This window comes from Gordionus sp. m RMFG-2023, chromosome 3 (assembly GCF_954871325.1).
Source record: "Gordionus sp. m RMFG-2023 chromosome 3, tfGorSpeb1-WG-v2, whole genome shotgun sequence".
Taxonomy (NCBI): Eukaryota; Metazoa; Nematomorpha; class Gordioida; order Chordodea; family Parachordodidae; genus Gordionus; species Gordionus sp. m RMFG-2023.
Window position 1 is genome coordinate 11,808,065 of NC_088777.1, and position 27,802 is coordinate 11,835,866.

At 25.8% G+C, this 27,802-nt stretch overlaps 1 protein-coding gene across 3 annotated transcripts; it reads right to left on the bottom strand.

Moving 5' to 3' along the window:
- Positions 1 to 4,445: 4,445 nt before the first annotated feature.
- LOC135926019 (equilibrative nucleoside transporter 3-like) lies at positions 4,446 to 26,523 on the bottom strand. 3 transcript variants are annotated; one of them, XM_065461663.1, is made up of 8 exons: positions 26,441 to 26,523; positions 26,235 to 26,398; positions 25,654 to 26,199; positions 14,768 to 14,881; positions 13,824 to 13,932; positions 12,252 to 12,337; positions 8,321 to 8,517; positions 4,446 to 5,421 (listed from the first exon to the last, which is right to left on the bottom strand). In XM_065461663.1, exons 2-8 carry the CDS (start codon positions 26,394 to 26,396, stop codon positions 5,310 to 5,312), a joined length of 1,326 nt encoding a protein of 441 aa, XP_065317735.1. In that variant the 5' UTR covers positions 26,397 to 26,398; positions 26,441 to 26,523; the 3' UTR covers positions 4,446 to 5,309. The 3 variants fall into 3 exon arrangements, with proteins under 3 accessions (XP_065317735.1, XP_065317734.1, XP_065317736.1); XM_065461662.1 differs by having other exon boundaries at positions 26,235 to 26,503; XM_065461664.1 differs by lacking the exon at positions 26,441 to 26,523 and having other exon boundaries at positions 25,654 to 26,189; positions 26,235 to 26,400.
- Positions 26,524 to 27,802: the final 1,279 nt, after the last annotated feature.

Below are 27,802 nucleotides of genomic sequence, written 5' to 3' on the forward strand. Positions count from 1 at the left end.
CCAGAACTAATGAGAGGTACTGCTAGCAGTTATCTTTTTCTAAATATTTCATATCAGATAAGTTTGTTAAAACTGTATAATTTTATATAGTATCTATTAAAAAATTATTGGAATTAGCATCCATTAATCTATTTTGCATATTGTCTATTAAGGCAGTAATGAGTTTATTTGTGTTGATATCAGAAGGCCATGTTTTTATTTAGCTTATAGAGATATTTTTATAATCTTCTCCCTCCTTTAAAAATGGCCGCTTGAAAATTAAATCATGTTCTCGTTAAACGGTCAGCCCGATTTTGGTTTATTTTTAAAAGCGCCCGGTTTAAGATTTCAGTTTAAATAATATTATATAACCTGGGGATTTTGCAAATATACGTCCAAAGCGATCTGCAACCAATGAGCAAATCTCCAGGTTTAAATAATATTATTTTACCTCGGTATTCGATCAAACGCCTTTGTATACTGGCTATATATTGTGTCAATAAAGGTCTTCGAGTGACGCCTATAACACTTTTTATTGCATCGAATACTGCTAATTTTAAACGAATATTTAAAAAATGCCAGAGTATAATTAGTGCGCAGAGGCGTTTTGCTATACCATACGAGATTTTTTCGCAGTCATGACATGGCGCCATCGCACCAATTTTTTGCAAAATATTTTCTAGAAAACTTAGTAATTTAAGAAGATCCAGTAAGTTATGAACTATTCCCTCTGCATTTCGCTTAATTAAGAATTACAGAAATAATCAAGGCAGGATTCATATACCACGGAAAATTTTGATTTCCTTAAAAATAATTTACCAAAAGGCGGAATATCTAGAATGCAAAATATTTCCCATATCTAAACCGTTGTGGTCTTGTAAATCTATTAACCATTCAAAACCCATACAAAGATTTGATTTTGCAAAATAAAGTATGAACTATTTAATATTAACTTGGTTTGTTTATAAATGTGCATAACCATTCTGTTGTAAAAATAATTTGTAATATTTTTCATTTTTATTTATACACAAACATGGCTAGTCAAAACCTAAATATCCATTAATTTTTATTCAATTATGACTAATACACACATTATTGGTGATATACGAAAACTACAATATAAAGATTTTCGCGATTAAATGAAATTTTAATTTAAGTAGATTATTTTGTGCTAAAATTAAAAAAAAATTTTCAAAGATAAAAAGTAAGGGCCTATCATTTATATATAATTTTTGAATAAAAATCATTACAAAAGTATTCTTAATTTAAATATGATGAATGTAGGTTAAATTTGATAAATTTTAGCCATATGAAGGGTATAATTTCTAAACACCTGTTCATCTTACTCTAGGATTTCGTATAAATATAAAGCAGTCTGATATCTCTCTATAAAAAAAAATACCTTTTTTCTATGGTTATTTCCTGTTTTATATATGGTGAATTCCATATCAAATCAACAAAAAAAAGTCGATTTTCAACCCGACCCCCTTCAAGTTTTCTTAAATTTTGTAGTAGTATATACTATAACTAAGAAAAAAATAAAATTTTACCTTCCAACACTGTTTACCCGCTAAGATTGGCCGTTTAAAGCGCGGAAAAATGGTACATTTTTGACAAATTGCACCTCATTTATTTTCAAATATCTCGAGAAATAATTATGTTAGAAAAATAATTTAAATTTTATTTTGTAGCTTAATAAAAGTTCTTTAAAATGACATAAAAATAAATATGATAGACATTTGATTAATATCAAACCGGATTGAAAACCGGAAATGGTCATAGAAAAAAAAGATTTTTTTTTTAAAAATTTTTTTTTCTGTAGATAGATATCACATTGCTTTATATTTGTACAACTAGACTGGGATGAACATGTGTTTAGGAGTTATGGCTAAAATTGAACAAATTTAACATTAATATCATCATATTTTAATTTAATGAATAGTTATGAAATAATGTTAATTTAAAAATTATGTCTAAATGATAGGCTCTTACATTTTTTTATCTTTATAAAAAAAAATTGAGAGGTGGCTGGGATAATGAGCTGTTTAAAACTTTAGTTAAATTTTATCTCGAAATTAAAATTACTTGACAAAATTATTTTAAATATTTTTATTTAGCATAAAATAATCTACCAAAATTGATATTCAACAATAAATTTTTCCCCATATATTCAAAATTAAAAGAAAGGCTTAATATATTATTTGACGAGAATTCTATAGATCATGAAACATTCAAACAATGGATAGCAATTGATCGAACTACCCTCGAAACACTGACAAAATTACTGACGAATTTGTACATTATTTAATTGAATAATTAAACAATTTAATTCCTCATTTGTTTATAGCTTCACGATAATCATTAATTCGAAACTTTTTAAAATTCAATTTAAATGTTGGCGAATTCTTAGTTATTGCAGACTTTTCAGAAAACTATGCATTTGTAGTGCAGAAGCATGCACAAGGATTTAATCAGACCAATAATCAAGTCACTATCAACTTTTATAATTTATTACCGTGAGAACAACATAATAAAACATGTAAATTTAGTGGTTATATCAGATTAAAGCACAACGTAGGTGCATTTTATTTATTTTAAAAAATTGATCGTATTCTTGAAGGAAAGATTTAATAGTGGCTAAAATTTAATTTTTCTGATGGAGCAGTAACCAATACAAAAATAAAAGATTTCATTAATCTCTACAATCATAATGATTTTGGGGTAAAGGCTGAGTGACATTTTTTGAAACCGCACAAGGTAAAAGTCCATGCGACATTTTGGGGGCCGTTACTAAACGGTTAGCAGCTCGAGCAAGCTTGCAACGTCCTATGAATATCATATATTGACAACAATAGATTTATTTAACTATGCAAGAAATAATATCTATGGGGTAAATTATATATTTGTGAGCAATAATGAATATATAAACATAGAAATTATAAAAACAGATTTTTGAGAGCAAAGAGAATTTCTGGAACACAAAGTCCAAGCTTTTATTCCCCTAGACGAAAACAAATTCATCATTTATTAAAATTCCTTGGATGATTATAATATATGACATATTTTAATTATAAATTTTTGATTGTATTATATGTAATACAATTTGAGGCAAATAAATATAAATATGTTTAGAATTATTTTGTCAAGTAACTTCGAGACAAAATTTAACTAAAGTGTTAAACAAAGCTCATTATTCCAGCCACTTCTCAAAAATTTTGATAAAGATAAAAAAAAGTAAGGGCCTGTCATTTAGACATAATTTTTAAATTAACATTATTTCATAACTATTCATTAAATTAAAATATTGTTCAATTTTAGCAATATAAAGAGTGATAACTCCTAAACCCATGTTCATCCCAGTCTAGGATTTTGTACAAATATAAAGCAGTGTGATATCTATCTACAGAAAACAAATTTTGAAAAAAAAATACCTTTTTCTATGGCCATTTCCGGTTTTACACTTCCGGTTTTCGATATTAATCAACGTCTATCATACTTATTTTTATGTCATTTTAAAGAACTTTTATTAAGCTACAAAATAAAATTTAAATTATTTTTATAACTTAATTATTTCTCGAAATATTTGAAAATTAATGAGGTGCATTTTGTCAAAAATGTACCATTTTTCCGCGCTTTAAATTAAATGGCCTATCTTAGGGGGTAAACAGTGTTGGATAAAATTTCATTTTTTTCTTAGTTATAGTATATACTACCAGCATACAAAATTTAAGAAAAATTGAAAGGGGTCGGGTTGAAACCTTGGTTGATTTGATATGGAATTCAATATATATATACGGTCTTAGATATTGATCGAATTACTATTAAATTTAGTTATGTGTCATATTAAAGAGCTATTATTAAGCTATATAACATATAAATTATTGCTCTAACATAATTATTTTTCGAAATATTTAAAAATAAATGAGATGCATTTTGTAAAAAATAGCATTTTCCCTTGATTTAATCCACATATCTTAGTGAATAAGCACTGTTGGAGGTAGGGTTAAAAATCATTTTTTTTAGTTGATTTGACATGGAATTTACCATATATAGTTTATTTCTCTAAGAAACTTTTATTAAACATAGTTATTTAATCATTAAAATAAAAAATTAACCATTTATCCCCCCTTTCTCCCCATTTTTATTAGCCGGAATTTTTCTTCTAGTAAGGTTAGGGAAATTATTCTATAAATCAATCTGAAATGGTTTATAGATAGCATACTATTAATGAGTATTTCCGTATCTATCGTAAAATATTTAAATATATATTCGTATTTAAGGTCTAATAGATTAGAGACATTAAGATCGGGCTTGATTTTTATAATGAACTTTGAATCACCCAAAAAATTTATAAAAAGTTAAGCTTAGCCTAAAAATATTTTGTAAAAGTTGCCAGTCCCGGCCTACAAATCAGGATTTGAACTATACAGTTCTCATAAAATATTTATAATAACTAAAACAAGTAATTATAAGGAAAAAACATAAGAATATTATTAGACTAGAAAAATCATTATAAAACTTTGTAGAAAAATAATTTCTAATACATTATTTTATAGAACTTTATATATATTTTAAACAAATTGGACATAATTAATTACTATTTTTAAAAAAAAATTGGTCATATAATTTTGTGGAAAAAAAATACTCAATTTTATATAAATTTGATTTCAAAAAAAAATAAATAATCATAAATAATGCAGAAGAACTGACTATATTGTAAAATAATATGATAAAATTTCTCAAACATTCCTGAAACTATATTATAATAAGGTACAATCAAATTATATTGATAATTAAAAATTGCGATGTTTTTATTTGTATAAATGTGTATTTTTTAAATAATACATTTTTGGAATAAAATAGTTAAAATATAAAATTTATTTTAGATGAATGTATTGAGAGGTTATATTTAATTTATTTATTAACAGAAGAAAATCAAATCTTCCAAAGGATAAAATACAACTAAATTAAACAATTTAACATAAAAATTTATCACTTTATTTGTTACTTTTTTATAGATATAATATATCCAAAAAACAATCTATATTAATATAAAATAATACTTAAAGCGTATAAAATAACAATTTATACAAATCAATCACATATTAATCTTAAGATTTTGACTTCTCAAGAGAATGAATGAATTGACTGAGAGTGTAATATAATATAAATATGCTATTAAAAAAAATATTTCCGGGATCATTTTTGAATATGACTGCTAAGTATAATTGATTGAATTTATTCCCGTTATTAATCATTTTCATTCATAAAATTTATAGTTCTTAAATTCAATATACATGACATATTATTTATTTTCTATATTCACTTTCTTAAAATAATTTCGAAACGAGCAACGCAAAATTTAACCCGCATAATAGGCCTATAATCATAAAGAGAGTAGCCATCATTCCCGCCAATTGCGCCATACGTGGTTCGACTAAACTATTTAACAAATAAAAATGTTTATAAAAATAAAAAGTAAATATAGTAGAATGGTCCCTCTATGTTCAAATTAATGTACTGTTTTTAAAAAATAAAATAGAAATTAACGAAAAACTGTTTATAATGATATTATTTTATTACATTAAAAATGATATCAAATTTGAAAAAGTTAAATAAAATGAGAAAAGTCCCACAAGAAAAGGAAATCTCAATCAAAAAAGAAAAATTTCGATTTAAAAATGGAAAATATTTTTTGTATATTTTTAAAATAAAATATATAATTATTTTTTTATTGCAATCAATAATCCTAAAAGGTCATTTTTAATTATTTAGATAATTTTATTTCTTATTTTTTATAATTTTTTGCAATTCTGTTTAATTTTCTAATATTTTTAATCTATATTTGTCATATTTTTTCAATCTTATTTCTTCTAAAGTTTTATTATTCCTTCTTAAAATAATTTCTTAATTTTCAAATGTCATTTTTCTTCAATTATTTTTATCTTTATATCATTACAATTGTAGAATTAGCATTTCATCATATTTGAGAAATTAAAGGAATCAAACAAGATGCGTTTAATGCTGTATATAGATTCGAAAGAAAATGTATTTTTTGGATAAAATCTTTTTATCATAATTTCAAAGTTTTAATAATGAAGAGGAAATGATTAATTTTATAGGAGCATAAAGAGAAAACAAATATAATGTCAAAAATAAAATATGGAGATCTACATCAGAGATCTGCAAATCACAGCCCTGGCCTTGCCGAGTCTAGATTTTTAAATATGATATTACATTTTGTCATATAAATTGATATATCTTAACATTCTTGGAAGAAACAAGGCGCTAATATTTTTTATTTGCAGAATATTTTTTTATATTTTTCTATATTTAAATGAATTCGGGCCGGGCGGGCAAATAATTTTTATTTCGAAGTTGGCTTTATGGGGAAAATAAAAAAATTCGTTTGGGGTCGGGCCAGGCAGTCAAATATTTTTAAAAAAATCTCGGGAAGGGCTTAAAAAATTAGGCTAGATGCAGATCATTAATCTCTATTCCAAACTTTCTTATATCGTATTCGCAATAAAATAATTTGACATGCAAAACATGAATAAAAAAATATTTCATTGCCAAAGAAAAATAAAATAAATATAAGGAAAAAAAGAATAATAATAAAGACAAAAAAAAATTTAGATGAAAAAAGAAAAAAATAAATTAAAATGGAAGAGGTTGCAAAAAGTTGTAAAATTTTTTTTATACAAACAATTTTCCTTTTTTGATCTAAGGCCTCGTTTATTCTGAACGCGATTTCTTCAAGCGGTCCGGTTTTAACTCTATCAAAATCACAGCTGATTCTTCACAGCGATAATAATTTTTTAATATAGGTCGCAAAATATGTTTTATCATAGCGTTTTCATCGTTTCGCTCTATATTTAAATTATACTTATTTTGTAAATAACGCAGCATTAAATACCGCACCGCTTAAACAAATAGCGTTTACTATAAATGAGGCGTAAGTCTTTAGCAGTTTCCTTTTTTTGATAGGACTTTTTCATTTTTTGCAAATCATAATATAATATATCATGATTTCAGAATATATTTAGAATGCTTAAATGTAAAGAGGAGCATATTAGGAGGTTTTTTTGTAAAAAATTTATTGATAAAATTATCAACGTTTGGATTTTAAGAGAGGAATTTGCTATAAGATAACCTCGAGGTTCTTATTTTCCAGCCACGTGACTAACTCACTTCTTTTTTTTATTGGATCTTCATCAAATTATATTATCTTTTTTTTATAATTTTGGTTTTATTCTAAATTACTAGCACTTTTCCTTTATTAAGAATTTCTTTTTTAATGCAAATTATCAAATTTTTGTTATTATTTCTTTATGTTCGAACTCTCAAAAAATCTTCTGAGAATTAGATTACTCAATCTCCACTTTTTGTAATTTTACAGGAGATAAATTTTGGATTTTTTTATTATATAAGAATAGTATAATAAAAAAAATGATTTATGTTTAAAAAAAGGTCCATTTTGAAAAGTGGATAAGAAATAGCCTAATTCTCAAGCGAAGATAAATTCTTTATGCCATTTTTTGTATCTTCATTACTAGTTTTTTTATTTTACGTCCAAATAATTAATTATTCTCGATAAATTTTATATCGCAATTTATTATAACCTTTTTATGATAATTAATATGAAAAGGCAAAACACCATTTAAGGCTTTGAAATAATATAAATTACATTAACTAACCATTTTATGTAAAAAAAATTTATTATATAAAGACAATTCTTTTTATACAATTCAATTTATAAAAACTTAATTTAAAATTGCTAAAATTTATTATACACTTTTTCAATTAAAATTTGAGCGCTTAGTAGAATTTATTTTAAGACCTTCCTGATACTAGGATCAACCAGAGTCCACGAGTCAGGGATCGATTCTCCTTTGGTTCTTAACATAATCATTTTCGGTTATTACCTTTTACTTATAACAAGGGGACGAACTATACCATGGATTTCTCTCCTATTATTTTTATTCTATAGTAAATTAAAGCATTCTTTTAAGTTAAAATACAAATTAGCCACCGAATTTTATTTAGATTTTAGGGTCTTGATAATGCCTATATCTATAATGAAAACGGGCCCCCTTGTTCCAAATACACCTTGACCGTCGCCAATCCTTCCCAACATCCCTATCCGGCTTTGTGTAGGCATTTATTCATCCAGTCTTGTATGTGTGGCTCTTTTCACCATTAAACTTATTTTAAAAACTACCGTTTGTAATAACAACCACCTCTTTAACAAGGCTATGCTAGGGGAAAAGGGAAAATTTTAGTCACCTATTGGTATCAAATATTCAAATTGTGATTAAAATAATTATAATAGCTGCTTTACCTCGGGGCGTACATCATCGTCAGGGAAAGGAAATAACCATGCGAAGCCGCTAACAAAATTGAGAGCATAGCGTAAACAAAGTCATATTTGATCAAAACCGGCACTTTCCGAATGTCAGGGTGGTAATTGCAAAATAAAAACAAAGGAATAAAAAAAACTCGCATGAGGATGGGCAACCAGACCGATTTGGGACCAGGCTTGAGTTTTTGTTTTTGAATAAAAATTATTGATTAAAAAACGATTTTGGAGCATTTCATAGTAGCAAATCGATCACGATTCGACCAATCCCTTTCGATTTTTTTGAAATTTTGTAGACTAAGATTAGTATATTCGAGCAAAATTTGATCTCATAGCTGTTTTATTTTTGAAAATATCAGGTAGTGCAAATATGAAAAATTACCTTTTTTATGAGAATCGCTTTTCATACAAATAATAACTTGTATTATAATTTTAAAAAAAATTGGCAATATTTAGCCCAGAATAAATTTAAAAACTTCACCCCCTCATTCATAAATACTTCGCCGCGAATTCACGCTAATTGTGAATGCAGGGTCATAAGGAGTAAAAATGGGTCCGATTCAAAAAAAAATTAAAACAAAGATTACTATTACCAATATGAATATTAAAAAGAATTAAAGATGAGCTTTTACGAATCATAAAGTAAAACCATATATCATATTATGATAGTTAAAAATTAAGTATTACCAAAAAATGATAAACATAAAATAACTACATGTGTTTTCGATAATAGTGGTTAGCGTATGTAGAAGGTTTAGGATATGATCCACAGAGGAATTTACGAAGCATCCGAGACATCTTCGAATTATAAGTACAAACAACTAACTTCCGGATATTGCTGTAATCCTTTTTATTGTAGATTCTAAAACCTCTTTATCTCTTCATACTCCACCACCAACCACGAGTATATATATCATGTTTTCGGAATGAAATCAATATGTATGCGTTCCCAGGCTGATTCGCTGTCGGTAGCACTTTGCTTGTATTTTTGGGGATTGAAACCCAAAAATTGGACATTATACAAGTCCTGCTGATATTTTTAATCTCTTTATTCATTCTCAGCCACCCCGATATTTCATTCTCTTAACTCCTTGATGTCCAGCATGAGCCATTATTGCAGGAAAAAAGAAAAGGCACAACTTATAAAATATGATGAATAATATTTGTTATATTGGGTTGTTGATTAACCAAAATTATCATAATTATTATTGGCTTTCATCATTTGAAAATTCATGCCACAATAGAGCTCAAGTAGAGATCGGATTTTTCTTTGGATAAATTTTAATAAGGTTTGAGATAAAAATTGTGTAAGCAACATAAATTTAATAGCCTAGAAAAAAGGGGGGACTGGTGAAGTATTAAAAATTATGTTTTTTTGGTCGGTTTGATTTGGTATGATGGCCCTTTTTGATAAATTATTCAAAGTATAGACGTTTGTATTAATACATTCTGAGTCACAACTTACAATTAATAAATTAAATTATATAATTGATAAATTTAATTTTATATCCCATTTGCAATTACTATCTAAATCATTTACACATTTGATATTAGACAATAATCACAAAATAATAGCATTATAAAGAAAGGTAAGGTGTACAGCCATCTCTCAATAATAAAACTGTTATATCTCATTCAAATTTATATTATTTGATATTTTAAATTTATTAAAGTTAACCTTATAATTGTAAAATTTAACCCTTCATAACACAGGTGAAAAAAAATACCACGAAAGAATAGGCGGGGTTCCAACGGACCTCAATTTAGATACGCTATATCTTAGAATTAAATTTATTTGTACCTTTTATATTTTAAAAATATCTTAAATAAACTTTTTAAATGTTATTTTGATTTTATCGTTATTTTAAAATTCTATGATAGCTTTCACCAAGAGAGTGAAAAAAGTAAAAGCTTATTTTATGTACAATATGATATTAAAAGATATATATATATAATTGATAAATGTTTATCTAAGGTATAAATATTAGTATATTATTATTTTTAATAAATAAAAATAATGCATAAAAAAGTATTTATTTAAGCTTAGTTATATCAATCCTAATAGATGTTAAAAATTACACAAATGACCAGATAGGGTTTATGCGGACCCCACATGAATTACCTAACATAATCAAAATTAATTTTGCACATAAAACCTAAAAATATTAAGCTAAAAAAAGATCCAGATAAAAATATAATGAATTTTGAGTAATAACGTCTTCTAAATGACTGGGTTTGCATAGCCCCACCGATGCTATTAAGATTTAAAGAATCTTTGAAAGGCAAAAAATATAAAGCGACATAAAATATTACATTCCATATTTTAAAACTAATCTATTTCAAAAAACAAACAATAATCATGAAATTTTGCCAAAATTAATATAAAGATATTATATTGGTATAATTAATAATGTATTTATGTGCCAGAAATTATAAGTTTAAAATGCACATTTTGCCTCTTAACAAAAATATATATTTATATTTTAAAAAATAATTCAATATAAACTCACTATACCTTAAAAAAAGACTATTAAAAAACGTTTTAAACAAATCGAGAAATTTAATATTCGTATGCATACAATAATAGAATTTACAATTCCTATTTGATAGGTATAATTACGAGGAGTAAATTATTCGAATCGTTTAAAAGAATAAAATATCAATAATTCATTATTCAATTAGCATCTGAATAGGCCTACCTTGCAGTATAAATACATAAAATACGAGGTTATGCAAAAAAAAGCTAAATTTTACAGAACTTTTTGAATAGTTATATCTAATAAAAAAATTATTTTAGACATTATCATAAATGACGGATGAGTAATGTTCTATATCCATTTTTAAAAATTTTTTAGGATAGCATTTAAAAAAAATATATTTTCTAAATTTTTAAATGGGAGATAATGTAATAATGCAAATAAAAGGATTATTCTCATTTCTCAAATATATTTTACATTTTTATTGTGAATATATAAGAATTAGAGATCTGCAAAAGTGGGCTTGGCCCGGGCCCGAACACCGATTCGGGTCTTAGAAATTTTTTAAAATATATATAAATTTATCAATTTTATGTTAAATTTTTTATGTAAAATAAAAATATGTGATTTTATTTATAGAAAGTAGACGCCATATAACAATCGTTTATTAAAAGTAATAATATAAAAAAAATTTTTTTTAAATAAATTCGGGCCGGCAAAATTTTTTTAAAAATTTCGGATTCGGGCCGGCCTGGCAAAACTTTATAAAAAAATTTCGGGCCGGGCCGAGCCGGCTTGAAAAATTAGGCCGATGCAGATCACTAATAAGAATAACAGTATTTGAAGAATTTATTTATCAAAAATTAAGCATTTAGCAAAATAAAGTGGACATAGAACACCATAAAACTTAGCTGACGATATATAGTAGATGATATAATTTGGCATTAGTGAACTTTAAGATGACCAATTTAGCTGACCAAAGCAGAACTTTTTTCCCAATAATAAAATTCCATTATTCAATTTCAAAATTCCTAAAATCTAATTTCAAAAAATGGCATACACTTAAATCCAGAAAATTCTTTATCAAGAAATGGCGTTGTTAGAAAAGAGAAATTTGAATCTAAAAATTTCAGCCTTATTATAACTTTAGACTATTAGTTATATTATTCGTATAAGCTAACGACCAATAGGATCAAAACCTATAGATGATTAGAATTTACCTATTTTAAGAGCCCAAATTAGCTAATAATTTATTTTTGATAGGCATAAATAATACATCTGAGTCGGACCTATTTTTTTTTAAGGTGCAGTCTGGAATGAGGAAATTTTAATTTGTTCTATCGATCGTTTCCCCGTTTATCTTTAGTCATCGTTAAATACACTAAAACAAAAAAAAAGGTCATCTTTGGCAAATTTTGAAACAAAATATATCATACTTTTTTAAATTTTTCGGTTACCAAGTTACCCACCAACGAAAAAAAGTTGTAATTGAGGAAGATGATAATAGCCTGAAAGTATTTATCTGAATAACATTTTTTGTTTTTACATAAATAAAAATGATAAAAATAATAATCTTGTAATAATTAAAAAAATATAAATCACATTATAAAATAGCAAAAATGTAATCTATCTTTCTCAACAAAAAAACATAAATCTGCATCAATTATTATTGTTTAAAATATTCATTCTTTATTTCAGAGAGAGAGAGATAAGATAAAGAGATAGGGATGATAATTTCATAAAATGAAAATATGCGGCTCAAAAAAATGAAATAAATTTAAAAGCATTGCCTTCACTAATTTATCATGATATATAATAAAATATATGACGTTATTTTATATCTATCTTCTAATAAGGGTTTGTATTTTAATACGTCACAGATAATTATTTTAAATAGAACCCGGCCCCTAAGTTATCTTTTCGGGTTCGGTCCAGCCCGAGATAAGTTTATAAAACATATGTCGGTATGATCTGCCTTAAAATATGGTCCTAAATCGCTTTCGAAAAAATAAAATATTAAAATCGATAACGAAAAATTGTATGTTTAAATCCTAGAGGAACATATTTTGGGTTTTTAATCCCCACCCCTCGCACACTAAAACAAAAAAGAAGACATTTTAAACGCATTTAAAAAATAAAATAATTTAAATTGTTTTTAATATTTGACTTAATTCGACCTTAAAAATTTTTTAATCAAAATCCGTCCAAATAGTACAAAGAAAATTCTGTTAAACTCGGATCTGGTAGGTTCGCGTAGGTCTCTAATTTGTAATATTCAGTTTAATTGTGAATACATTGGAATTTTTGAAGGGGAAAAAATGTTATGTGAAGATATTGAAGGATATCGCTTTAAAAAATCTTATAAATATTTAAGGAGACCTAGGAATTAAAATAAAATTAATGGCTATTGTACCTTACTTGATCCTAATTTACCTTGCGTTTTTTTTAAATATCAAATTGTCAACTTCATTAAAAATATTTTACATTTTCAAACAGTCAAATGTTTTAAATGAGGTAGAGAGAAGAGTGATAAACAGCTAAATATTTAATTTTGATATTTATATATAATTAGGAATTAATTCGGTAGTTTTTTAAAAGAAAAATTCTTCAATATCATAGATCTTAATTACTAAGTTATCGTGCCATGAAATAGGAAGCCACTCAATTTAAACACAAGATGTAGGTTAAAAAATCGGATATTTTTTTTGAAATTTAAAAGGTATTTCAAAAGCTCATTCAAAAATTATCAAAACTGGAAATTTTAATTTGACAAAAGACCTAATTTTTTAAATAAAAAAAGATTGGTGTGACTACACCACAAGATGATCAAATAAGATTAAATCACAAAATTTTTATAAATATGCAATTAATTCAAATTATTTAATTCCAAGAAGAACTAATAGTATTATAAAAAAAAATTATAATAATAAAAAGAACGCGTTCTAAAATCTTGACCTCGATATGTCTTCATTTTATAATAATTAAGAGAGAACAAAAACTTGATAAACCTGATATGAAAAAATTTGGGTCTTTTTTTTCAATCTTTACTAGAAGGGTCGGATATATGGTGAAGGTGACAAAGACGCAAAAAAATACTCCAAAACATTGTATCCATATCTGTTTTATTTTTAGGAAATATTTTTTGCGAGGATAAATAAGGTTTCCAAATATTAATAAAGAGAGCAAAAAAAAATCAAAGATATAATATTATATATATCCTAATATAACACTACCTTCCAGCTCACCAGTTGAAATATTTTTTTAGTGCACTAGGAAAATGTGTTTATAGATAAATGGGGGATGTCTTAGAGGTTTGAAAAAAACTTTAGAATGTTTTATTATTAAAGCGAACAATATTATTTTATAATCATTTAAATGTAAAATAATTCTCATGAATCTATATTCTCAAAAAGTTTGGGTTAAAAAGAGCAATAGTCAAAAATGATTTATGTCAAAAACTTATGACCGGATGGGCTCTTCTCTTCTCTTCAGCTGATTTAAATTATTATCTATACCGGTGGAGAATCTAGATCCAATATATTTCTATTTTTTAACAATGTTTCCTCTGTTTTTAATAATCTTTAATCTGTGGTCCCAGAAAAAAATCATTATAAACGGGTTTACTATTATAACATTTATATTATAAATCGTTCTATTCGCCGTCGTTACTAGGCCAATTAAGGTGGTTTTCACAATCCTAAAAAAAGAGTTTGGGCAGGACAGATTTGGTCGACAAAAGAACTAGATACCGTGGTTTCTAAATTCAATCTAAATTCAGACGATCACTTTTTATGGAAATATTTTTTGATATAAGGCCCGTTTGACCCTTAGTAACTGTCACCCTCTGTAATAACGTTCTTTTTAGAAAAAGATATTTAAAAAAGATACAACTATAAATCGTTACATGAAAAAAATTATTAATAATACTATTATAATAATATATAAATCAAACCTTTGTGAATACCGAATAATAATCGTTCAATTTGTATTTTCTGCTGGTATCCTGTACATCTCCATCAGTTTGCTCGGACTTTACCAAAGTACGTAGATGGTATCTATAAAATTTCTTATATTATTGATGAGATTTTTTTTGTTTTGTTTTAAATTGAATACAAAATGAGAGAGTGTAAGATTATCAAAAAAAATATAAAAATATAGCGAGAAATAAAAGATATTTTATTTTAGTGGACACCTTGATGGAATTATACTAAAAGTTGGCGAGGCCCGATTCGGTTAGTGGATTGGAAAAGATTTTGATTATTTTTTTATGAGGAAAGACATAAATTATTTATGGGGGCTTTACGAGATTCGGCTGCGCCGACCTCTAGCATAAACCCTAAAAATATTAAACTATCCCAGCCATGAATATGGGTGACAGGGTTCAATAAAATAGACAAAACCAGAATTCTAACCTAAATATGTCATTCCCTCACCCCTGCAATCAGTAGGATCGCGTTAATATTTGCTTTAAATTTTTATACCAAATTTTTTTCCATAAAATTGAAATTTCTCATTTTAAAAAATTAGAAATCTATTTAGATTGCTAAATAAAAATATATCGATTTTCGGGAATCATTTTGTTAAAATACCACGCTTAAAAAATACTTATGAATTGAAATAATGAATATTTATTACAAATGTTAACAATTATTTTCAAGAAAAAAATGAAAATAACAAATATATCTTTCAATTATAATATTACCTTCTTTACAGTAAAAATGAATAATTCAAATTATTCGGAATATTTAATAAATTGTTTTTAAATCTAAGTCATCTCTATTATAACCTGCTAATCTGACAGGTGATGTAATTATAAGAAAGACTAGCATAGATTTAAAAATCTCTGAAGTGGAAATTGAAGGAATATTTAAACTTTTTATTTACCGGTATTTTTTTTGAATCTCATGACAAGTAAATTTTTTTGAATAAAAAATTATACAAATCAAAGGCAAAGGTATAAAACTATAATAGATTTCTTGGCAGATTAATTATGATAGGGGAGAATATTTCTGATGAAATAATTATGCTTGATATTGAAGTTGACAAAATTTCTTCGCAAAAAAGAGCCATTATATGAGATCAATATATCAAATCAAATCAGATAGTGAAAAGGCTGCTTGCAATCAATGCAAGAGCATTATAAAATGTAAAGGCAAAACAACATCCCCTTTTATTAATCATTACATTAGGTCCCGTTCACATCTCAGTAAAATGATTTGTAATAGAATTGACATTTCTTTAAGGCCTAAATCATCAATTTCATTATCTAAAAAATTTAATTTTAAAGATAACTTACTAATGTTATTTATAGAGAATCACCCTATTATTCCGTATAATAAATTTGCAATAAAATTCAAAAATTTTTCAAACCAGCCTAACAAAGCTTCCTTTTTTAGGGCTAACAGCTTTTTTATTGATGAAAATTTTAAATTACTTTCAGGAGAAAATATATTTAGCATTTATTAAGATAATTAAAAATTTAAAATTGATTAAAAATTTAAATTTAGAGAATAAAAATTTTGCAATAATATTGCATAATGCAACTAATGATAAAACTTTTATATTTCTTTATATAATTTATATTTCTTTATTTCTATTCAAATCACAAAATTTCCAATAGTCTTTCAAAGTCAAACATCAAATTAAATAATTTTCATCTCATAAAAGTTTTTTTTGTATTTTTTATAAAACCATAAAAATTCATCTCCTAAAATATATTTATCAAAAGTCAAAAGTAAAAAAGTAAACAAAAAAATACCAAGTGTTTGAATATCAATTCTCGATAAAATGACTAAATAAAATATATTCTTTTTGATTGACATTTTATAATATATATGTACAAAATAATACAAAACTACAACAAAAACCTTTATTGAAATTTACCTTAAAATATCTATTAATAAAAATAGGGTACACCCGATTATTTGCCAATGAAATAAATTTAATTTCCAAAGAAATTCTAAAAATTTTGGATCCTTCTATTTAGTGTTGTTAAACGGCTCAAAACGAGCCGTTTAACAAGACTACTTCTATTTTTAAACTGAATCAAACGTTATCAGAATGATTCATTATTTTCCCAAGACGCTAAATTCATTTTAAAATATATGTGGTTCTCTAAACCCTCCACTAAATGTTTTGAAACTTGATGTAATAAGCGATATTAGAATTTTTTTATTATCACAAGAAATATATCGTACATCATTTTATATCAAAATATTACATTTTGTTTCTTCCTTTTTTATCGTTGTTATCCCCACTATATATAATGCCGTTAGAATCATTATTAAATTAAATTAAATCTTCGGGATATAAAAAGCAATCAAATATTAGTTAAGCCGATTTTTAAAAACGCCTAATTCAATATTTTAGCCAGAAAAATATTGCCTAAGCCTTAAAATTTCGCTAATTGATGTCTAGACCTTTGTGTCATCTATGAGCAAAATCTGCCCGATTTGCGTAATATTATTCTAGATAAAATATTGAGCTAGCCGTTTTTAAAAACACTAAATCGAATGATAATAATGTATCCCTAAGACATAAAATTAAGTATTAAATAATTTTAAATAAAAAAAAGTTAAATCGACAAAGTAAAAGGTTACTTTACGGTAAAAAATTAATTTAAACGTGATATATTAACAAAACTAAAATTAGATTGTGAAATAAGGTGGAATAGCACCTACGTATAATAATTGAAAGAGGCTTATTGTTAAAGCCTATTAAATTAGTAAAAGAAATAATAACATATTCAAATTATTTAAGAAAAACAAATATCAGAGGTAATCAAAATTTTATAATTATGGAATAATAAAATATTTTGTTAACATGTAGGAAGAATGAGAAGATTAGTGTTATTAAACGGCTCGATTTATAAAAACGACTAGCCCAATATTTTTACCAAAAAATATGATGCCAGCCTCAAAATTTTGTTAATAGATGTCCAAACCTTTCTGCCATCTATGAGCAAAATTTCCAGGTTTGCTGAATACTTTTGGCTCCGTTTTTAAAAATCGAGCCGTTTAACAAAACTAGAGAGAATCTTATATAAATTAAAGCTATCCTATTGCTCTTACATAAAACTACAAATAAGGGAGAATTATCCCACGTATAATTTGGTTATTCCTTATTATATTCTAATCTTGAGCACCTAAAAAAAGGAAAACCTGATTTCCATAAATCCTTTAGCAATGGGTTTAAAACAACATAATGATAAATTATTGGGTCATTATAATTTAACTGACGATGATGAAATAATAACCACAATATTAGATTACAGGCTTTAAGTAGAATATTTTAAATCAATATCTGCTAATTATGATATAGAAATAAATATTTTTTTTTAATATGATTTATTATTTAAGAGGATTCGAATATTTCCAGTTATTCGAATCGAATACAAATATTCGATTCTTTAAACGAATCCTAATGCACTATTCGATTTGTTTTTGAATAGGCATAATATACATTATACATACAGCTGATAAAACATTATTTAATATTAATTTTGCCATAAGAAAATATTGTTTTCTTTTCTCTTCCAATAAGCCAAAATTTAATCTTTAATTTTCCTCTAATTATTCAATTGTCACGATCGCAAGAAATTGGAAATACGATTAGACCACTAAAACTTGTTCCTTAATATTGTCACGAGCAAATATTTTAAATGGAAAATTAAAAATATTTAGTTTGTTCCTGTTTTCCGGCAATGAGGATCTTTGTTAAGTTTTTTTTTTAATATTTTGATTTTTTTTTAAAATAAACTTAAATATCACATGTTTTTTAAAATCTAAATCCTATTTTTAATATATTAATGAAAATTGACATTATATTTTAATTCCTCATAAAATATCGATAATTTAATTTATGCGTTATTTATATATTTATACAAATGTAATGTTGCGAATCGCTCTTTTTATAAAGAAATTTACATGTTCTGATTTCTGCCATAGCGGGATTCAATTCCAGGTTCAACTCCCCCAAAAAAAAATCCTTAGGTTCAGAAGTTTTTCTCTGTGAAAAGGAATCGTTAATTAACCCTTTACTACAAAGATGGGTTAATACGACCCCACGACTTTTATAATACAAAATTTAGAAGATATTCTGACCTAATTTTTACAGTAGTTTAACATTTTGCAAGAAGGAAATTTCATGATTATTGATTTGATAGTTTTTCAGATAGTCGCAATTTATTGAGCTTTGAGTAAAATATACGCCACCTATGTAGTAAAATATACTCCACCTATGTACTTTCGTCATTTTTTTTAAATCCAATTTTTTTGTAACTAATTATGATTGTATATAGCAGTTGAATATATAATATTTATTTATTTTTATTTTTGATTGATATGACTTTAAATTTGAAAATTTTATATTATTTATTTTTTCGGTATAGACATTGACCATCATCCAAACAGTGGCCCCTACAACGGGGGGAGGGGGGGGGGGGGGTCCGAAGCAACTGCTTCAGTAAATTTGAGTGGGGGTACTTTTTTTTTTAAAATTTTAAAATTACTTTTTTTAAAAAAAATTTTATTTTAATATTTAAAAATTTTTTTTTTATTGTTTTGCTACATCCATCCATAACCAATTGATTTCTGGTTTATGTATGTAATAATAAGACCCCCCCCCCCACTTATTTATTAATTTAATATGTATTGACGGAAATTTTAGATCGATGTTTAGTAAATTAGGTTGTTATCCGAGATTTCTTGCCATAAATTATTTTTCCAATTTCAAAATATGCCTAAAAATATTAACCAAAAATAATAAAATGTGTTAGAAAAAAATATAATATCTGACTCTTTTAATGATCATAAAATTTAATAGTGATATTATTGTCCATGAACACAGACAAATATGATGGCCGATTATAAAGCTTTCACAACAAAAATTCGATATTACAATTTATAATACCCCAGAAAGAATGTGTAAATAATAACCGTTCTATCATAAGAATATTAATAAGATGTCTAGGTTATTTAATATCTCGTAACCAAGCCTTCTGGGGAACAGGCTACAAGAAGGCAATATGACGGGCCTTATTAAACTCATTGCAGATTCTGAACCTGTACTGGGAGAAAAACAATAAGGGATTAAAAACGAAATCATATGCAAATCTATTAACATAGAACATAAATATTCTCATTAAACCATGAAAAATATGGTTATAAAAAAATTCAAAATGAGATTGAATTTAACAGGTGCTTTTCAATCATAGTTGATGGCACATATGATGTTTCGAAATCAGAAGCAATAGCGTTGACTAAGATATGTTGAAAATAGTGAGACGCCGAAGCTGTTGAAAGACTGATTGACAATATTGTACGGGAAATACCACAGGTCTCGATATTAAGCATAATATAATGTCCAAACTTGGCTCGATGAATTTACCCCTTGAATTCCTAGTTGGGCAAAGTTATGATGGCGCCTCAAACATGAGTGGAAGAATCAATGGTGTGCAGGCCTTGATTAGAGCAGAGGCGCCAAAGGCAGCTTTTATTTGGTGTTATTGTCATTGATTAAATTTAATCATTGTTCAATTATGCCAATCAATTAAAGAACTTCAAATGTTCTAGGAATACTAGATGAGATTTATATCTATTTTAATGGTGTAAAAAGATATGAGGCACTCAAAAAATTTCAGTGTAATGATCTGAAAAAATCGCAACGATTTCTACGCATCAAGAATACCACTCGGTAATAGTACCTTATTTATTTATATTTAAAATGTTTTTTTATTTAGAAGCTGGCTATCGTCATATAAAGCTATTGTAAATTTTTTTCTACTTTATGATGCCTTGAGGGCAGCCTTAACAAATTTAAAGGATTCTGAAGATCCTGCCACTTCCACTATGGATAGTGCTATAGTCTTTAGAATAGAAAATTTTGATTTTATCTTATCACTTTGTGTTTTGGATAAAATATTGTTGATAACAAGTTTGGCTTGTACAGAATTGCAAACCATTTCGAAGGATATAGGGTTTGCAATAAATCAAATTCAATTGGCAAAAGATTGCTTGATTAATTTGAGAAGTATAATATAAATTATTGTCTTAATTATTTTTTAATCTAATAGATAATAACACTGAATTTTTGGATGTTTTTTCAAAGGCACAAGATTTTATGAAGAAGAGAAATCTACCTTTTGATTTTAAAAGTTCTAAACTTCAAACATTACAATCCAAAAAGCAGAGAAGGTATATATACTTTCATCATCAAATATAGAAATTTTTTTTAGCTTTAAAATAGGTGTGTTTTATGCTGCACTCGATTTAATTATTATGGAGTTTAACGAAAGATTTAATGATGATAGTTTTTACATCAAACATCATTTTTTACGCCAAATAATGTGGCAGAAAAATCGAAGATATCGAGGATATCTCTGAATTTTACAATTTAAATTCAAGTCAAATTTTCGAAGAAATGTTGAAGTTTAGAAATATTTATAAGATGGCCAAAATAGGGAATGTAATTATTACTCATAACCTAGAGGTTCAAGAATCTAAAGATTTGTCAGATTCTGATAATTGTAAATTTATTTAATTAAAATATTTTTACCAATACATTATTTAGCTTCTTCTGATGATGATGATAAATCAGGGACTTACGATTCAGATTGGAAAAACTATTCATTTATTTTACATTGTCGTCTACTTTAAAATTTTTCTGCTTTCCCTAATTTAAATTTATTAACCATTCCTACAACCTCATGTACTGCCGAAAGAGTCATGAGTAAAAAAATTAATTAAAACATTAATTTCTCAATAATTTAACCATATTATCAATGGAAAAAAATTTATTTAAACAATTAAATATTGATGAAATTATAAATTCTTTCGCTTTCTCTTTCCCTAATTTATCTAAATTACTAATTTAAAAATAATATTTATAAAGTATATATTTTTTGCATTTTATTTATATATATTAAAAATTTATAAAAAAAATATTTTTGAAATTTATGGGTGTCATAAAATAATTATAATTTTTTCGAGGGGGGGGGGGTACTTTTCAAGGGGGTACTTTTCAGGAAGTATTCTGCTTCATTCGCTCAGAAAGTGTAGGGGCCACTGCATCCAAACATACTCCAAAATAATTGGACTATGAGCAGAAAACCGAGATCTGCACATTTAATTGTTTCGTTCCAATCACCCATAACTTCCACACAACCGAACTCTCGTCCCTCACTCATTTCGACTCTCCAGTTGGTTGTTTGGAGTTCATCAATCATTTCTTCATTAACCTATTATCTAGTTTACTTCATTTTAAACACATCTCCAAGCATCTCCTTTCTTGTTAAGCTTTTTTTCTTCTCAAAAACTTTTACTACATTCCTAAAATTCTTTATTCTCTTCACCTCAATTTTCAAATTCCCCGATTCATTAAAATCATTTGAAACTTCGGACAAATCTCTTACTGAAGAGGTCCGTAATCTCCGTTTTGATCATAATTCTTACAAGCATTACTTAAATGCAAACTCGAAGATATCGAGCCACGTTCACCCCTATCTCTTTCCATTTGTGGATTCATCGCATTAAATCCGTCAACTTTCTCCCTTTTCTGATAACTTGTTAGCGGAGGCACCATTTGCGACTTCCTTGTTCCAAACACTCAACGACCCTCCTCGTTCCGTCACTTATGATATACAAGCCGATTTTGTATGATAAAATTTTATTTATTCTATTTTGAAAATTCATTAAGTATATATATATATATATCATATAAATGTTACATTCTTATTTCGACAGAACTTTGCAAATTTTTATTGAGTTTACTTATTACTAAATATATAATAAAAAAATCATTCAAGTAAAAGTTATTAATAGATTCTATACAATATAACTAACATTAAAATCGTTTAATGTTACATAAAAAATAATAAATTTAAAAACTTCAAGTAAAATAAAGGTTATAAATATTCTAAATATATCTCGAACACTAAATAAAATAATTCGACAAATATGAATCGATCATCTCAACAATTACAGTTTCAACCCCAAAGTTCCCATAAATGTTAACATATATTTACAAATTTAAAATATAATTTGTATTATTGAAGTAATTATATATTTTTTAAAATTTATTTTTATAATTTTAAATCCATTTTTAAATAAAGGAAAATCATTTAATTAAATAAGTATCAACCGGCATGATATTGTTCATTGTTTTAATAATTATCCTACCAGCATAATGTCAATCTTGGCATTTTTATTTATTTTGCCAATAATGTTTTTCTTTATACTATCTCCAAACACATTGAATTAAAAAAATTATCAAATATGCACTAATTATTGACATAAATATCAGATATAATGCTTCCAGATTTTTGGCTGCCTTTACCCTTAAGACTTGATATCATAGTTTGTATTTGAGTAGTAATTCGATTACTATTTTATGGCGATATTGATCAAATAATAAATATGTAAGGAACTAATTATTAATGTAAACTAGTAAGTTATAACTTCTATATAACTCCGTTCTGGCATGGTGCTAATTATGACAATTTTTTACCAATAATTTTTCCCCCTCCTCTAACAAACAAAATATAACAATAAAATGTACAAATAAAGTCCTACTTAATGGTTTGGTATAAGTTTTAGAATTAGTGTTTTCAGAAACTTGCCTCACTTCACACTTAAAGCATGATGTAATAGTTTTTATTATGTTTATAACTTGTTTCTTTTTGTGGTTCTGATATTTGATTAAGGAATAATACTAGTCAAGAATTAAATGGCTCATGCTAGATATAAACTTTTTTTTATTCCCATTCTAGCATGATGCCAATTTTTATTTTTTCTTACTAACCAAACGGAGTAAATTAATTTTCAATTAAGCACAAGCCATTGATAAAATTTCCAGAATAAATGCATTCATCACCGTTCTAATAGTAGGGTTGGCTAAAATTTCGTTACTAATAATTTTTTTCTTTATATTGGCAACTATACTGGTTAATGTCAAACATAATAATGCACAAAACAATGGCATATTTTAGAATTAGTGCTTCCAATTGTTCAGCTAATTTTAACGGATATTATAATGATCATAGAAAAATAGATATAATTTTCTATAAGGGGGAGCTGCCCGGAAGTCGGCCTGACCCCCCCCCTCCCCATGGATAGATTTCGGCTACACCACTGTATATGAGAAATAGTAGTATTTAACAGTCATCAATATAATCAGCTTTCATTAGGTACATGCCATATTATATGAGTCAGGAACCTCCAGGCCGGTCCAGCCCGGGTACAAGGCCAAGCTGTTTTGATTTTTTTATAAATATCTAGACCAGGCCTAAAAAAAAATTTTTAAGGTCGAGCTTAAAAATTTTTTAAAAAAATACCTGGGCCAAGTCATATATTTTAAAACCGAATAATTTAAATCACCATTATTAACTATAAAAATAAAAAATTAATTTAATATATTTTTAAAAATCCAGACTGCCAAAAAATTTTTTTTTAGAAAAATCGGGCCAGGCTTGAAAACATGAAATCCGAGTCAAGCCAATGGGTTTTTTTTAAATCTGTGTCGGGCCATGCAAATTATACCTCTGCAGGTCTCTGATATTCGCATATAGGCATAAACTTAATACTGAGTCAATTTCAATAAATATTATTAGTAATTTTATTTTTTAAATAATTTATTATTTTTTCTTAATTTTTTATTGAATAATGTCAGCTGAAAATGTTTTTAGATTCCGACATTATTTGTTGACCTTAAGAGTTTAGTCAAAGTAATTTTTCCCATAGTTTTTTAGTCCTATCGATATAAGAAGAGGAGTTTAAATCCCATTTTTTTTTAATCAACGTTTATTAAAATTATATAAATTTCCAGTGGCACTATAAAAGAAGCGATTTACATTATTAAATAGAAAAAACTTTGATTATAAAGTGAGCTAGGTTTGTCACTTATGCCTGTGCAAAATAAATAAGATATAAAATTATAAATCAATTCAAAATCAGATTTATTTTCTAGATTCAAATTGGCAAATAAAAATTCAAAAAAAATGAATTGGTTTAACCCAAATTTTACAAATTCAACCACACTATATTTTATATCTTTATATTTTAAATAGTAATTTAACAGTGGCAGAAGATAGGTAGGGGGAATAATTAGTTATTTTTAACAACCCTAAAAAGTTGATATTTAATAAGTTTTAAATATTTTATAGTAAAAATAATTAAACATCTTTAATTAGGATTTATTTTTAATAGTTTATTTAAAAAGTACCAATAAAATTAATAATTTTATAGAATAAATATATTAAGTAAACAAATTATAATATTCATGTGAAAAAAGTTAATTTTAAAAATTGTAATAAACTTGTAACTTAAATGAAATTGTTGATAAAATATAATAGTCAGGACTCTAACCCTAGTGAGATTAGATGATGGAAAGTTTCTTTGAAATTATAAGGTGTTGGGTGTGAAGACATATTGTCAAGGGTAGGGGGGTTAGTTTTGATTTGAATTTTTTTTTTGTAGGGGCTTTAGGTTCACTTATTGCAGGCCTTTGGCCAGGTAGATTTTTTTAAAATAATTATGATTTTTTTTCCACTTTTTAAGATAAATATTTTTAAATTCTAAAAGCTATTGTCATTATAATATAAAATATTTAAGCTTTACTCTTTCCTTTGAATTATTATTGTAGTGACATTATGGGGAGGGGGTGTGATAAGTATAGGGGATTTTTTTTTATCAGCTTAAAATAATATTTATAAAAGGAAGGAAACCAATTACCAAAAAAGTGGAGGGAAGCCACTATACCTATGATGAAATGAAAAAACATCTTGTAAAAAAACAAATTATACTACCTGTTAAAGTAATAAAAATGTATTTATATATAATTTACTAAAAGAGGTAGAGCAAAATAAGAATCAAAGCAAGCCAGAAGTACAAATTGAGCTGATATAAAGTACCATATAGCTGATAATCTTAGATTTGGAGATGCATATATTGCTAGTATATATACTACAGCAAATAGGGTTCCACAAACATTATTTCCTATAATTACACCATTTGTATATTTCATTGGTAAACTCCCTGCTAAACCAAAAATTGAACTTTGATATATGCCTGCAGCACTATTTGTGATAGCAGCTGTTATCATGGTTAATATGAAAAAAGCTTTTGGCCAAGTTGATGTGTCCAAAATGGCTAATATAACTGTGACTATGCACATCATAACATTAATAATGATTGAAATGGGTATTCTGGGTTGAGTTTGGTAAGCTTTAGGGTTTATATTCTTTGTAGAGGATCCAAATTGAACAAACAAATTTAATGCCATTAAAATAACATTTGGTAATTGAGATATTACTCCTAAATAACTAATAAAATTTTCCTTGTATTCATGAGTGCCTGTTACATTTGGGTTTAATTTATAATCTACAAAATACTAAAAAGAGTGATATTTCCCAAATATTTATTTACCGAATTTGCGTTGATGAACACATTCCATGGAATAAGCATTCCAATACCATGTAATAGCATAATAATGTAAAGTAAATTCATACTATCATAAGGTTTAGGATAAAGATTCCTATGAGGGGGAATGATTAAACTGCTACTTAATTCCATCGCTTGACTGTTCATTGCTGAATTGTGAATTCTTAATCAAAGTTTCATTATTTTTTTACCACTCAGCTGGAGACGCCGATTTTAACATATGTTTACGTCAAAACATCTGATTTGAAAGCGTCCGATCTTCGGTAAGTTAATGTGATTTTATTTAACGTTCGCGTTATAATAAATTAGGCAATATTATATTAATGCAAATGAATCAATATTGGCTTGTAAAATTATTGATCATATATTTTAATATATTTTAAATTAATAAAATAATAAAAATGATGGAACAAATAAAAATTGCTTATATTATAAATTACCTATTATATTTTAACAAAAAAGAATGATAAATAAATTTAAATAAAATATTAAATTTTCATATCTAACTATACTATCAAACATTTGTTCAATGGAATTATAAATCCTACATTACCTTTTCATAATGCAATGAGTATGGAAGATTATAATATAAAGGATTAAATTAAAATTATTTAAATATTTCTGAACTTACAATTCCCATTATAATATGAACTAAATTTCTATCATTTGTATGTTTTTGTTTATATAAACATGTAAAATATTTTCTAACTTACAATCCTTATATTTAAATTTAAATATAAGTTGTTTATAAACAAAAAAATATTTATCGATTTAAAATTCCTATATTATCCTTTCATAATAGAAAAACTTATTCATCATTGAGAGTTAAATTTAATTTACTTGAATGTTCAACTAAACCTAGATAATATTTCTCAACTTGAAATTCCTACATAATCTTTTCCTATTATGAAAAATTAATTGCATTAAGAATTAAATTTAAGATATTTGAATGTTTTTTTAAATAAAAAGTAAATTTATCTCAACTAGCAATTCCTTCATTATCTTTTTATAATATGAATTATAATTATTAATTTGTCATTTAAATGTTTTTATATTTAAATCATTGATATAAATATGCCTAAAAAATATTTATCAAGTTGTAATCCCTACACTATCTTTTGATAATATAAAAAATAAAGTATATTAAATTTAATTTATTTAAATATTTTTTTATTTAAATATTTTTTTATTTAAATATTTTTTTATTTAAATATTTTTTTATTTAAATATTTTTTTATTTAAATATTTTTTTATTTAAATATTTTTTTATTTAAATATTTTTTTATTTAAATCATTGTTTCAAATAAACTGAACATATATTTCTCAACTTATATTCATTATCTTCTTGTAATATGAAAAATATAGTTTAAGATTATATAGTCATTCAATTGTTATATTTTAAACATTGGAATAAATTAACCTAACAAATATTTCTCAACAAACTATTACTCAACTAACAATTCCTACCATATCTTTTAAAAATATAAAAATTATTTAAACCTTAAGAATATAATTATGACATATTTATAATAGAATCATTAAAAATATATATA

Bases quoted from the DNA above. Each gene is read 5' to 3' on its own strand.
- LOC135926019 (XM_065461663.1), bottom strand. From the start codon at position 26,396: ATGAACAGTCAAGCGATGGAATTAAGTAGCAGTTTAATCATTCCCCCT. The intron at 26,200-26,234 runs GTAAATAAATAT...CACTCTTTTTAG, and splicing joins TGTTCATCAACGCAAATTCG to TATTTTGTAGATTATAAATT. The intron at 5,422-8,320 runs GTAAAGCAGCTA...TTTGTTAAATAG, and splicing joins ACGATGATGTACGCCCCGAG to TTTAGTCGAACCACGTATGG.